General features: G+C 40.8%; 1 protein-coding gene across 8 annotated transcripts in view; it reads right to left on the minus strand.

Annotated features, from left to right (window-relative positions):
- APAF1 (apoptotic peptidase activating factor 1) overlaps positions 1 to 14,532 on the minus strand; it is an 88,285-nt gene that overhangs the window by 72,681 nt on the left and 1,072 nt on the right. For 5 of the 8 annotated variants that reach the window (XR_005223156.2, XM_037884498.2, XM_043545534.1 and 2 more), the window contains exons 2-6: positions 7,965 to 8,106; positions 7,436 to 7,625; positions 6,471 to 6,668; positions 5,798 to 5,981; positions 1,312 to 1,424 (exon numbers count right to left, since the gene is read on the minus strand). Coding sequence is in view for 7 of the 8 variants with exons in the window: in XM_037884498.2 (XP_037740426.1) it covers positions 1,312 to 1,424; positions 5,798 to 5,981; positions 6,471 to 6,668; positions 7,436 to 7,625; positions 7,965 to 8,102 (823 nt within the window). In the remaining variant the exon portion in view is untranslated. Of the gene's footprint in view, positions 1 to 1,311; positions 1,425 to 5,797; positions 5,982 to 6,470; positions 6,669 to 7,435; positions 7,626 to 7,964; positions 8,150 to 8,680; positions 8,839 to 13,343; positions 13,350 to 13,471; positions 13,483 to 14,532 lie in introns of all 8 variants that reach the window. The other 3 variants (XM_043545530.1, XM_037884515.2, XM_037884506.2) reach the window with 3 other exon arrangements.

Below are 14,532 nucleotides of genomic sequence, written 5' to 3' on the forward strand. Positions count from 1 at the left end.
TGCCTCTGTATCTGTCAGCCTTCTCACCTAAGTCCTGTTAGTCCGGGAAACACAAACCAAAGCAAAACACCACCACCCACAGAAAAACAAACCTCCAACGAACACCAAAACACTGCCAGAACACCACACGCTCCCTTCACTAGCCTGTCTGTTCCTCTGCCTAGCTCTTAGTCTTTCCCACAAACTCCCCTGTTTACAGCTCTATTTGCTGGCTCCTGTGCCACTGCAGCTGTTTTTAATATTATTTATTATTAGCATGGATTATTAGAAATCAGGTGAACAACAGAAAAAATAATCACTTGCAGAATGACCTCCAAATGGAGAATGCTATCAAGTGGGACTACAAAAGGCATTTGGGACTTATTTTTAATGAAAATATTAACTCTTAAAAAGACAAATTAACTATGATCAAGTATTTCAATGCTAACAGAACAGACTAGCTGCAAACTGATTTGGAGAAATCAGAAAGAATAGATTCCAGGCAACAATATCAGATTCAATACCAATATACGAATCCATATATCAATTAGTACGGCGTGTAACCGGGGTAAATATTCCCATAAACATTTTCCAAGTGCATGTGAGCAAAATCTAGGGGAAAACCCCCCCCACTATTTACAGCTACATTCTCACATAAAGGGAAGGCCCACTGAAGAAAACACACAACCAATTTGGTGATCAGTGCCACAACATATATATGTTATAACATATCATTGTCACAGGCTCAATTTCCCACTCACCAAGGCAAAAGGGGCTAGGAGCAATCAGGAGCTGCCTATTCAGCCCATGAAGAAGCCAGAAGGAAGTGGCTTATACACTGTCCCCGTTCCTTTCTCCAATAACCCCTTTAAGTTGGCCAAAGGAATAGTATTTGTGTCCTTCACTGGGAATTACATCATGTCTTCAAACTGTATAAACAGTTTGAAAAACATAAGAGTCCTGGAGGACAGGAAGTAGGAGGGGTAGGATTCTAAAAGGCTTTTCTATTTCGCACACAAGATGACAATCTACTTCAGAGGCTGTTGTATGTTTTCATGGTCTTTGTTAACAGCACATAGAATTTTCTATGCACATACTTATGGAATTGGAGTGTAGCAGACAGCAACTCTACCTGTGTCCCTTAGATCTCCTATTACTTCAGCCACCTGCACCTGAGAGAAGTAGAGCATACCTGAGGAATGATTTTTATAACAGAGGTGAAGGAGAAGAAAGCAGTATCCTTTCAACAGGAATGCAAACATTTAAATCAAAATTTTTTAGTTTTAAAGACATACATATCGAGACCTAGGAAAGGAAGAAAACAATCCTTACCAGTCACCGAGTCTGTCACACTCCTATCCCTACTGGTAATAAGAACTTGACACTGATTATCAAAAGCTTTTAATACCCAGGAATCCCAAATGTCATCCAGAACCATGAGACACCTAAAACAAGGGGGGGGGAAAAAAAATCAGGGTCAACTGATCACTTTTCAAACAAATACTCTGGAAAGTTGTACTATTAAAATGCTGTCTTTAAGATGCATTAAACACTGCAGTTCAGGGAAGAACGGTATACTTTGAAGCCAAATATCTCAAAAAATAATTAAAAGATTTTGCCATTCATGGCTTTGTCAATAGGGAAAACATACATCTTGGCTTGTAATTTATGGCTGCATGTATTTGTCTCAGCAGAAACATTAGGCAAGCATTTTGAGATTTTTCTTTTTAATATCTTTCAGGACAGATAAATGTTTGTTGGCCAAGCTTGTGAGGCCTTACACTCCACTCAACAGCATTTATCTTTGTGAAGTGTAACTTTTGATCACTGCATCCAATCAATTCTAAAATTTCAGAGAATGTCCTAAGCATCAATGGCCAGTACTCATTCATTTTGGAAAAAAATCAGAATATTGAAAAAGGGGACACTGGAGGACATATTGAGCCCCATGTGATCTGATTAGCACAGCTACAGAACAGCAAGCACCTCTGCAATTTTCTACAGATCAAGTCAAACAAAAAACCACCAAATGGTTGATGACACCCATTAACGCCTTCAAGTATAACATTACCCCAGCCTGTAGACAACTAATTGCTCTCAGAGCTCAGAGCCACTTAACAGCTGTGGGGCAGTGCTCAGTCCTGATATCCACATCCACCCTCCATGGCAGGGGAAGAGATCACCAGCCAACACCTGTCCACTGCAATCCAGAGGGAAGAAAGGTACTTTTGGGGGGCAGGGCAGGAGTGGAGGGAAAGACACACAATCCCTGGCATGGCAGGAAATAAAAAGAGCCCTTAGCGTGGCAAGAATGTGGACCCTGCTATGAGGGAAAGACCACGGGGGGCAATTGAGTGATCCTGGTATAAGGGAAAGGAGGCACACAGAACCCTCACCAGGGGAGAGATTGGGGAATCCTGGGGATGAGAGGGTGGCACACAGGGAGTTTGTGAGGTGGAATGGAGGAATGTAAGAAGCCCTGATGAATGCAATAAGGTCAGCCCCCAGAAACTACAATGCATATGTCCTCCTAGTTGGCATGAAAACAAATATCCTACCGTTTGTAAGATAAATAAAGAAGTTGCACAGAATGGCTAACTGAATTTTGCCTCCCATAGGACAAGTATAAACTTTTTTAGGAGAAACAAGTTTCCAGCTGGCTGGGCTTGTTGCAAGTTTGTTTGTTTTTTAAATCTTGAAAAAAGTTATCTAGAAATAACCCTGCCTCAAGATTTTGCTATGATGCGACCACTCTATTTAAATGAACAACATTTTCCAGGGACTATACATTAAAGTATTTTTGCAGCAGGGCTATGCAGTGCAAATAGACATCTCAGACTGATTGAAAAATAGCCTTGCCCACACCCTGCATCACCACAGAAAGGGGATCTTATTTGTCAAAGAACTTGGTCCCTTTTCCTTAAAGGTTCACTGCCTCAGAGCAGAGAACCCAGAGCAGATGAACCAGGAGATGAAAGGGAGCCTCAGTTACTTGCATTACGAGCACTGTAGAATAAAACAGATATTCAGCTGAATTGCATTACACTGTTTAATTTTATTGCTCATTCTTTTTGGGGATTTTCAAAAAGCACTCAGAATTGGCCTAACTGTTCCCACTGAAGTCAAATGGAGTTTTACAATTGACCTCAACTGAAGCAGAGTTAAGCCAATAGCAAGCACTTATGAAAATCCACCACATATATACAAATACATACACGCTATAGCTGAGATTTTCAAAGCTGCCAAGGGGCTTTAGATCCCTAATTCTTTTTAATGCAAACGAGGCATCCAAACACCTTAGATTACTTTGAAAAATTCAGTTTATGCAATTATAAATTAGTGAAAGATTTACATTAGGACACTCAATCTCATGAGGGATAAGGAGGAATGACCCTGGAGTATTGTCGCAGACATTACTGAGTAACGTGAAAAGTGTTGTACACCATATATGTAACTGGCTGCTCGTATGTGTGTATACTCCAACACTTCAGGTGTAGTCCAAAGTTTTCCCAATTTTTTGGAGCTGGTGACTCCCCCCTCGCCCCCGACACTAAGAAAAGATTCCTCATCTCCTCCATCAAAACCTCTAATCCTAATCACACTTAGGAGAAATGTTATGACTATAACCATGCCAGAACTAATTCTGAAATTTAAAAAAACCTCAATAAGAAGTGAGGTACAGAGTGTTAAAATATAATCATAATCCAATATGATGAATGATGTCTTGTTAAGAAAAATATTCCCAGGTACTGACTGGGAACACACAGTCCAGTTTTCCTTTGATCAAAGGCAATTGGAATGCTTTATTTTCATCACTAAAGAGAAAACTGCCAGATAAAAATGGAGTTAGACTTGAAAATCTTCACAACTAATGCTGGATCCTCTTTCAGAGGTAGCTGAAACCTGCTGAATTCCCGGCTAGAGAGAGTCAGTTGTAGCATCAAGTCCTAGGTGAGGTCTGTCAGTTTGTCTTGAAACGGCTTTGTTAGTGCTCTCAGATCAACAGCCACAGGTTATGTGTGCCACTAAAGTTGATTATTGAATATGTTAACAAGGGGAGATTGCTGATGTTTCATAAAAATCTGCACTTCTCTTATTTGAAAGAATTAAGATAGCACCTTACATTTTAAACCTCTCTCACTTCAACAAGGAGGAGTTGCTATCATCACACAGTAAAAACAAAACAAAAAAAGTCAAGAATTCATGGAATGACCCTTACCAAAGCTCATTACTATAAAAGCTTCATGGAGGACTACACATCGGTGTTCAGGTATTTTCTTGGAAACAAAAATTTGGCAATATATGAAACAGTAAAGCAATGAATGTGTGTGAACAGCCCTCTACTTTTCTGCCTGACATCTACAGAACTTGCAATATTACTACTCCAATTAAATACAGAAGTCTCTAACTGCTTCCTCAAAGTTCACTTTTAGATACCTTTCCTGCTTGCCCTGGCACTGCTTTACGGAACATCAAGTCTGCCGTACAATCAGAAACATCTCTCAAACATGTCAGAAGCTCTGCAGTACCAGAGATGTTAGTTGACACTTCAAGTCAATTGCTGATTTGTCACTTTTCCTAAAAAATTTGAAAGTAGTTGGGTTGTTGGATATAGTCAGCCATATTGTTACTATGACACAAAATTATTATTTGAATAAAGGCCTATTTTCACTTTAAGAACCTGCTTCAGGCCCAACAACTTCTGAAACCAAGTCTATTGCTTAGAGAAGGATAAGATTTTCTGCAATGGTATATGCCTTACACTGTTGTGTGACACATACAAGATATCTGAAGGGCATTTGTCTGACATTTCCTGATGGAGCAATTAAATCTTGTCGATTTCTCCTCAGGTTTCTCTTTCAGTGACAGATATGTGGTTTCTGAATATCACCACCACTTCAAAGATTACATATTCTTGGCAGCCAGTACTTCAGATCTGACCACAAGCTATGGTTTCAAGTCAACTAGTGAGAAACCATATGTAGTATTTCTACATTTTCTTTTTGCCTTCTGAACCATCATTGGAATAACCTATCACTGTCTTTTTCACAAAAGATTCATCTTCACAAAAGGACTCCTCTTTCCATGTCATCCGTCAGTCAGAACTAATCTCCAGCATAGACTGAACAACAAAAGCAACATGGTTTGGCAAAGCTTAGCGCTGCCCTAGGGTGTCGTGAACAATCACAAACACTGTCTGGTGTTCCTAATGACACATTTTGTCATAGTCTGTGTGCATAGGTACTTCATGGTGTACATGTTTAATGGGAAGTGTACTGTTCTGCATAAAGTCCAGGCACAGAGTTATATGTTTAACATGATTTTATCAGCAGAATATTCATGCACATATTCACATCCAGGACAAGTCTACACTGAATCATTGGCAAGTGTCTCACTTTACAACAGTAAGTTGATTTGGAAGGGATATACTACTACATAGTGTACATTATAAATCCTTTTACATTTTTGTGTATGTAATTTCGGTTTTTGCATGGCTTCCTGAACCCGCCACACACAGTCTGGGAAATCCTGATATAGGGACTTTCATTTGAGAATCATAATATGTTTAAGAGTAATCCAACTTCTTGAAAATCTTTCCAGTTTTGCCTTACATAACGTTTCCTCACAATCTACAGCATTACCTTCAAGGATATTCAAAGGCTAGGTTGGAAAGAATTTAAAAGGGTGACCATGGTATTACTGCATTTTACAAGTTTTGAAACCAAGTCACAAAAAGGTTAAGCAACTTAACTAAGATCATGGGTTTTTTACATATAGCCTAATTCTTCCAACACATCTTTTATCCCACTAATAGTACCTGGGGTATTTGCGCAGTATCAGCAGACGAAGGCGGTCTTTAGCCTCCTCAATATTAAGCGGTGGCCTTTGTGAAAGAGAGAAGTCCTGGTCTAGTCTACTACAAAGATTCTGGAGTTTCATTAGGAGCCCTGCCTTGTCTTGTTTTCCAACAGAAATCCAATGTACTCCTCCTGGGAAGCAATCTAACAAAAAGATGATGTAAAGTTAAAATTCATATTTTTAGTTGAGATATATTTGCTATGAGTGACAAATAGAAGCAAAATTACGTTAAGAAATTACTTTATATAAAGCTAAGATGGGAATAAATTTTAGGCTCTGATAAGTAGCTGTCGAACTAGATAAACATATTTTGAAAAGTCAATAAAATACTTCCATAATTCTAAATCCAAATACATTTGTACATCACCCAAGTAAGAGTGACCTGCTTATGCCCTTATTTAAAATACTATCCAGGATGGAAAGTTACTCTGGGAACCTTTTTCCACGAATCACAGCAATATCCAATGATCCTAGAGTATAAGATGATGATCAGAGGTATAAATACTGGATGAGATTTTTTTAGAAATGCCCAAATCATTTAGAAGTCTGAATCCCATTTACCTGCAATGGGACTTAGGCGCTATAATAATTTATGAAAATTTGGTATGTGTATAAAGGATGGGCATCTGTACCTTCCAAGAGATGGTGATCCCGTAGTGCTTCTGCTGTTAAAACAGACTTCCCACAACCTGCCATTCCATAAACAGTAACCCAGCCTGGATCACTTCTTAAGTTGTACAGTTTCTGTTGAATTGCTTTTACCAGCTTTGGACGAGTAACAAATACAACTGGTCTTTGTGGTACTCCACCCTCACAGAGGACTGTCCTCACTGAAATTAAAAAAAAACATATATAGAAACAGAAATAATTTCTAAGTGATTTTTCCCCAGCTCTTTAATAAAAAACTAACAAACAAACAAACAAAAAAAAACCACACCACACACCAAACACACCAAAAAGACACCCCAAAGCTTCCCCCCCCGACATCATAAGAAGTACTGGATCACCAGTTGCTGAAATCCACTGCTTGTCCCCAGAACAGATGGAAAGGTTACAAAACAGGCATTTAGGATAATTTGAAGTCTATAATTAAAAAAACAAACACTTGTGGTAGATGAGAAATTTGAACCAGATTTTTAGTATGTCCCAAGTATTGAATAAACATAAAAGAAAGTTTTGTGGGTGGGAAATAAGCTTCCAAGATTAATGAGATTTTCAGAGTTCGACTTCCATACTCAGATTAAGCTTCTCTAAAATATGCTGACAGGAAAGGTCTTCCTCCTAACTAGCACTTCACAATCAAGTATTTGGATTTAAATGGAAATGTAGGACATGTAAGCCTTCATTTAAATAATAATCAACAAAACATTTCTTAAAATAAAGTTACTGGACATGAAACTGCACCAATTTCAGACAAAACCCTCTCTCCCGCCACCCCATATGTCAGATGAAATATGGAAACATTGACTAGTACCATACCAGATCAAACTGTCTCAGGAAGCAGTACGTGAAGCAATATACTTACTCATTTTACAGTAATTAAACTAGGATTTAATTCATTATCTTCAAGAATTGAGAATGCAAGAGTTATACTGACCATACGAAGTAACTGCATCCACAGACTTATTTCCATTACAAGAGGAGATAATAGGGATCCCATCCTGAAGAAGGGCAGCTAGGTCTTTGTATCCTTCATGAAGCAGTGCGTTATAGAAGGATATGTATGAATAATTATCTTTTGCAAGAATAATTTTTATTAGCATAGCAGCTCGTTCCTTCTGTGTAGTCTAACGGAAGCAAAAAAAAAAATGGTTATATGCAATCACAAAAATTGGGAGATCTATTAGGTCATCTAGTTCCAACACCTGGCTAGTTAAGGACTGTGCTTCTTATTGCCAGGAATATTTGCTGCTAATACAGGTCAGATAATGGACCTGCATTAAGACTTTAATTCAGCAAAGTATTCAAACACGCACCTAACTTTAAGTATGTAAATAGTCCCACATCAAGTTTAGGTACCTTGCTGAATCATGGCCTAAGATGTCAGAAAACTATTCAAACGAGTATATTAAAACATGTTGAGCAATCTGGGAATAGGAAAGTAATTAAGAAGATACGCATTTTACCTGTGCTTTTACTTTCTCCTCCTCCTGTAATGTTAGGACTTCATCAGCAACCATATGATCCATAATGTAAGAGGTCTTGATATCTCTTTCTAATGCTTCATGATTCAGAAGCAAATGATTTCGAGATTTCACATCCATTTTTCTTCAGTGTAGAAAAAACAAGTTTGCACAGGAACATGTACTAGTCAAGACATTAAGAAACATTAAGAATCAATTTCAAAATATATTTCCTTTTGTAACTTAAGAAAAGTGTAACTTAAGAAAAGTGGCAACAGTATTCCCAACATTAACTCCAGTTGAAATGTAGCTGATCTTCAGTTAGTTTCATGTTATGAATTACTTCTTACTAGAAAGTACACAAGCAACCAACGTTTCAGCCTATTACTGGTGTTTCTTGAGAACGCTATATAAAGATTTTCATATTATCCTCTCCAAGATGCTCAGATGCTTATGTCCAGCTGGGCTGATGAATATAACAGATTAAGAAAACAGAGAGAAAATCCCACTGCCTGCTTCTGTCCATTCCCAACCACCTAACTTCTACCTAACTTCTAACTCACCCCCACTCCATTTCCCCATCAATCCTGTCTCCTGCTCCTATCCTCCCCATTCTCTTCCAATGCCTGGCTCTTACCCATCCCCTGCTCCTACTGATGCCCCCAACCACCAGGCTCCTATCAGACCCTTCTGGTTCCTGCTCCAACTCCTCCACCCACCAGTGCATCGGAGTCAGGCTGCTTCCTCCTCCACTCCATGCTGGCTCTGTGCCAGCAAAAGGCATCTTCTCTCCCATGCTCTCAGTCTCCCTGTTCTCAGTTCCTGTGCCTGGTACCACAGCAGCAGCAGGAGAAATTGTTAAAGTCTTGTTCAGCTCCTGCAAACCCAGCACAGATCATACTCAATAGGTGCTCTATGGGGATGGTGCATGAGCAGTCGAGTTGTAGACACGAGCTGTGTGGGGATGGAGTATGCTCAGTGCAGATGGAATCTTCTGGGAATTTAGCTGCCAAATTCTACCAAGCCTCTCCTGAGCATGTACAAACTGAGACTTTTCAAAGACTAATGATTTGGGCAAATTTTCACAGGAAAGGTAAAAGGCACAACCCTGATGGCAGGGCAGGGCAAGCCCCCCCACGGCCAAAATTCAAGTCCCTTCTCTAAAGCATGGAGGTGTTTGAGCTTCTTAACAAAATCACTGAAAATTTATTTATTTTTAACATCAAACATACTTTCCCTAATCTCATTCTCCGGGGGAAAAAAAATCAGCCTTAGGCAGACAACCAGTATGGAAAATTGCCAAACTTAAACCATTTGGGCTGCAAAGTTAAAGCCCCCAAAACAAAGATTCTCCAGAAGTAGAGAGTTAAAGAAACCCCTGTGCCCACAAGGATCCTCACTGCAGGATCAAGGTATAAGTTACCCCAAAGTAGGAGAGATGGGGAGGAAGGCAGAGAGCAAATCAATCAGTTAAGAGAATGCATTATATTAATGATGTTGGTCCCCAATCTCTTCCCAGAGAGAGGAGAGAGTGCTCCCTGCTTCTCTGGGGGCAAAAAGACCCCATGACCCACTTAGCTGCTCATAGCCCCCACCCTTCTTCAGCTCACCCTCCCTCAGGATCCTTGCCCCAGGGACTGTTTCTCTCTCAGCTGCTCCTCCCACACTCACTGCCCCCTCCCTCAGGGCACAGCCCTATGGCCTCACCTCTTTTATGGAGATTGACTCCCCATCCCACCCCACTGCCCCCCCAGCCGCCAACACCCCACCACCACAGGGTACCCTATGCTCCCCCACCACTACTGGGTACCCCACCCTTCCTAAATGGCGCTCCTGGCCAAGGCTCTCCAGGACTTCCCCATAGAAGCTTCTGTTATCCCCATGCCTCTGTAGGGCGGGCACAGCGATGGGGACAAGGGGTGTGCACTGAGGCTGCCTCTCAGTGAGGAGCACAGGCCACTGGCTGCACGGAAGTGGGGGGGGGGGGAGGGAAATCACTCTGAAGCCCCTCCTCCCCCCAGGACACAGACTCAGTGGTGAGGCTGCACCTGACCCTGACACAATGCAAGAGCTGGGCCTGCCCCATAAACACACTGGGGCCCTGCCCCTCTGAGCTAGGCGCACTGCGATAGCGAGCTAGAGGAACAGAGTCTTGCAAGCTCGCCCAATTGTCTTGTTCGAGTGCAAGAACAGCAAGACCAGTCAAGCATTCCTGACTCATTGTAGAGCAGAGACAGTTTTTAATGAGCTTTAGTTTTGAGAAACTCCATTCTCCTGATGCTACTGTTACAGGAAAAGTCAGTAGGATATGAATGGCAATGTACATATTAGGATATATGTCAACAAGTTTGCTGGTATGAATAAACTGTACAATGTCCATCACCAACTTTGCATGCGGCAACACTGATGACAATGTACTCAGTTCTTCATACAGTTCAAGTCCATTTAAATCCAAACTATCACCGTGCTTCAGGAGGCTCTCTAGGTTCTTGCACTTTGTCATTAGCTGCTCTTGTTTTCTTATTTCGTTGAATTTAGTTATGTCATACAAAAATCCAAACTGTTCTTGGTGTGCTCGTAAGGTATTAAACCTTTCATCAACGGCAGATATTGCTTTATCCATCACAACATTAAAAAATTTAACCTCAAATTTCTTTTCTGGATCTTCTAATGGGCTCATCTGCTCCTTCATATTCCGCTTGCCATTTTTTCCTCGAAACTCATCACATTTGGACATGGAAATTTTGGTTCTACACTGAGTGCCTCTCCAAACTCTCTTGCTGTAACCTGTGCTTCTTTGAATCCATTTTCTCTATATTTCACTAAAAGTCTTGTGTGTTGTTTAGTAAGGTAAGTGTTGAATCAAGCTGCATCACTGGACTCTGCGTTATTTTGCTTACACTTGAGATTTTAACAAGAATGTCATACCAGATTACGATAGATGTTAGAAACTTGAAGCTGGATATTTTAGAGGCCAATGACTGTGCTTCACTTTTAGCTTTTGGATCTCTGGCTTCTTCCGAAATAGCAACCTGTGGTTCATCACTGTGTCAAATTTTCCCAGCAGTTGTACAAGGCCCAAAAAATTGCCATTTTTGGGCTGGTATAATTTCTCAACACTTCCTCTAAAAGCAAGATTGTTTGTCGATAGATATTCAACAATAGATAATAGATGTTCAAGAACACGACATCAATGCTGCTTCTCTGACTCCAGTTTTGGGCATCAAGAGTTGTCTGATTTTTTAACCTTACATTCAACTCAGACCATTTGTGCATACTTTCAATGTGGTGTTGTGCCTTTTCATGTTGCGGTAATGTGTGACTAAGATTTTGTCAATCATTAATACCCATGGTTGTGATGTTAAAATTGCAATTGTTGAAAATCTTGCATGGGAAACAAAATACAGCATCCTTGCATGTAGAGTACACAAGCCACCGTCTGTTGACAATTTCATCGTTAGAAAGTCTTTTGTAGTAATTGTTTTCTGTTAACTTCCTACCTCTAATGTTTTAGGATATTCAAGATCTTCTATTCTCACAGGGCCTCTCTCAAATATAATGGTGCATAATTCGCTGTTTAAAGATTGCGGCCATGCGCCAATGTCATCTATATCTCATGCTAGTAAATAGTTTCAACTGTTGTAATTTCTTGTTTTGTGTCTGCATCTGTTTCAAATGATAGTTCCACGTTTTGTTGAGTTTCTTGAGCTTCTTCTGCATAAAAATATTCTTTGGAAGTTACTTGAAGATTTTGATCAACTTCGTTGTTTTCATGACGTACAAACTTAAATATAGAACACTTCTGTGCTTGTATAGCTAATTCTATTTCATCTTTCCGTTTTCTTCTTTTGAGATCCGGAAAGTTATTTTCAATACGACATAACTTAAGGGTGTTTTTTAAAGAAAAAACTGTTTAAATTATTGTCAGATTATCAGAAATATTATTTAAAATAACTAATCTAAGACCTTGAGCTAGTGTGGAGACACCTCACAAGGCACTCCACCCTGACTGGGACACAATAGAGTTGGAAACCGATGTCATTTTTACAAAGTCACTTTTTAGTTTTAAATATGTAGTGGGCGTCAGTCTTAATATTAGTTACAACTCTATATCAACCTTACACTGTAAATAGATCAATGGCATTATCCAGTTTAAGAAGCTGGGTTTCCAAGCAGCGGGAAAATAGGACCGTAGTTTTATTCCTAGGTAAAGCACAAAGTCACCAAAATGAAGTCAGCACAGAATCATCTCTTCTGGATTAAGGTAGGACAGAAATGTTATAGAAGTCCTATCCACTAAAATTAGTGCAGCATGGACAGAGACAAGCTAATTTCTTTTTCCAACCTAACGTGCCCTTGTTACAGGAGGACTCTCTCTCCAGGTTTTGTCACTCATCCTTTCTGATAAAGGATGTCAATTATGACACTGAACTTCCATCACCAGTTCATTTTACATAGATAACTGAGTCATCAGATGATGACTTCTGTTCACTTGCAATCTTGACTGGATATCAGAGTACTGTGCTAGCAGCACAACTGCTTGAAGAGCCGCTCTTTTCCATCAAGAGCTTACTGGAAAAGAAAAAAAAACAAAACCTTTGAGATATTTTTGTGTTGCACACACACCTCTAAGCTCTGCTTGTTCATACGTCTGACCTTAAATTGTGCCTTATTTTTGTTTGGAAAGACATTAGCAAATAGCAGCACATTTTGGGCACTGCCAGAAATACATGATAAATCACTGCCTCTAAAGTTCCATGAAAAGCTGACATTTTCACAGCTCTAGCATTATCTGCTGCACAGATTCTTCACTAGTAAAGAGATAAGTATATTACAGTTGTTGGAGGGCTCTAGTTAGCAGTAACAGGGCTACAGGAAAGCCTGTCAACATATTTTGTTTCTCTGATGAAAACTGGCCCACTCCCTCCCCCAAACTAAACTTGTCATAAATAATTGTCAACAACTTAATTTTCTGTTTTGGGCTAAGATTCATTAAATTTTGAAATTGGATTCAGGATTCTTAGCAAGCATTTTTGGCAAACAAAGTTGTTAAATAACAATCAAACATGATTTTGATAAAGGTATTTAAAATGTCACCAAAGTCTGGCAAACAAGGGAAAACCGGTCTATTCTGAAACCTGTGCAAAACATAAGGTTAAAAAAAAAAAATGCTCAAAGCTGATCAATGGCAACACAGTAGTGCTTTCATGCTTGGCTCACCACCGGCCTGCTGGTCCAATAGCTGCAGTAGAGGAGGAGATAAGTGGAAAGCCACGGGACCCTAAAATCCACATCTTGGGGTGCAGAGTGGCAACGCAGCAGCAAACTCTCAGGTCAGGTCACGCCACCGCGCATCACCGACCACGGTGAAGTGCGGCATCTCGGGGCCACGGGACCCACAGCAGCTCCTCCTGCCCCACGCAGCTACCCCTGGACTGGATGGATCGCTGCTGCGCCTGCTGGGCAAGAGGCGTGCTCCCCAGCCCAGCCAGCTGTGTGCATTCCAATCCAGCCCGTGCGGTCACTTGGACCAGAGGTGCTCGGGCTAGCTGCCAAGAAAGTAAGTCACTTTCACTTCCTCCGCATGCAGCCAGCCAGCCAGCCCAAGCAGCACCCATCCTCACCGGGGGGGAGCGGCTCCATGGGAGAGGGGGCACACGCTCAGCATTGGGGGGGACCCCACTTTGTGGGGGGGGGCGGGGAGAAGAACATACGTTATGGGGAACAGCAAAAGGATACCGCTGGAGCCACCTGGCCCTCCTCACAGAAGCAGGGAGAAAGTCACACAGGTGAGTTCCCACGCCCCTTCCCAGAGACCTCAGCAGCTAGTACCCTCCCTCAGAATGCACCGCTGTGCTGGTGCATTCAGCTCTACAACCCGACCCCGCTCTTACCTGCTTGCTGTCCCATCCCAGCGGTAGTGCCCCAAATTTAGTGGTGGCCTACGCAGCTGCCTAAGGACAGCCCTGTGCTTGAGACAGCTGCTGGGGAGGGACATGTGATCCCTCTTCTGGCTTCCCTTTGCTTCCCAGTCAGAATCTGTTATTCTGCAGGAAAACAAAGAACTCTGCCCATGCACAGTGGCACAGAATTCCCCCAGGAGTATTATATGGAGTTTCTTAAACCTTCCTCTGAAACATCCGGTTCTGGACACTATCAGAGACAGTAGTACTGAAGTAAATGAATCACTGGTCTGCTCCGGTCTGGCAATTTCTGTTCATACAGGCTCCCCCTGCATTAACACAACGTACCACCCTTTGGTTTTCAATACTATGTAAGAGTGTTTAAAATAAATCATGAACTTTCATAAATCAAAGTTTTAGGCCTAACCTACTTATTTTAAAATTAAATAATAATATTAATTAATTTAATATTAATATGTTTTAAGTCTCCCCAAAGAGACAGATCTCCTCTCAATTACTTGGATCTCCACATTATGCCATCCTTTAGGTAAGGAATGAAGCATGTACTAAACAGAACACACAACTGTCCAATAAAGACAAAATAGTTCCTATTTATTCTCATGTTTAATAAATACTCTGAAGCAATACAAAAACCCCAACCAGCATTT

This window comes from Chelonia mydas, chromosome 1 (genome assembly GCF_015237465.2).
Source record: "Chelonia mydas isolate rCheMyd1 chromosome 1, rCheMyd1.pri.v2, whole genome shotgun sequence".
NCBI lineage: Eukaryota > Metazoa > Chordata > Testudines > Cheloniidae > Chelonia > Chelonia mydas.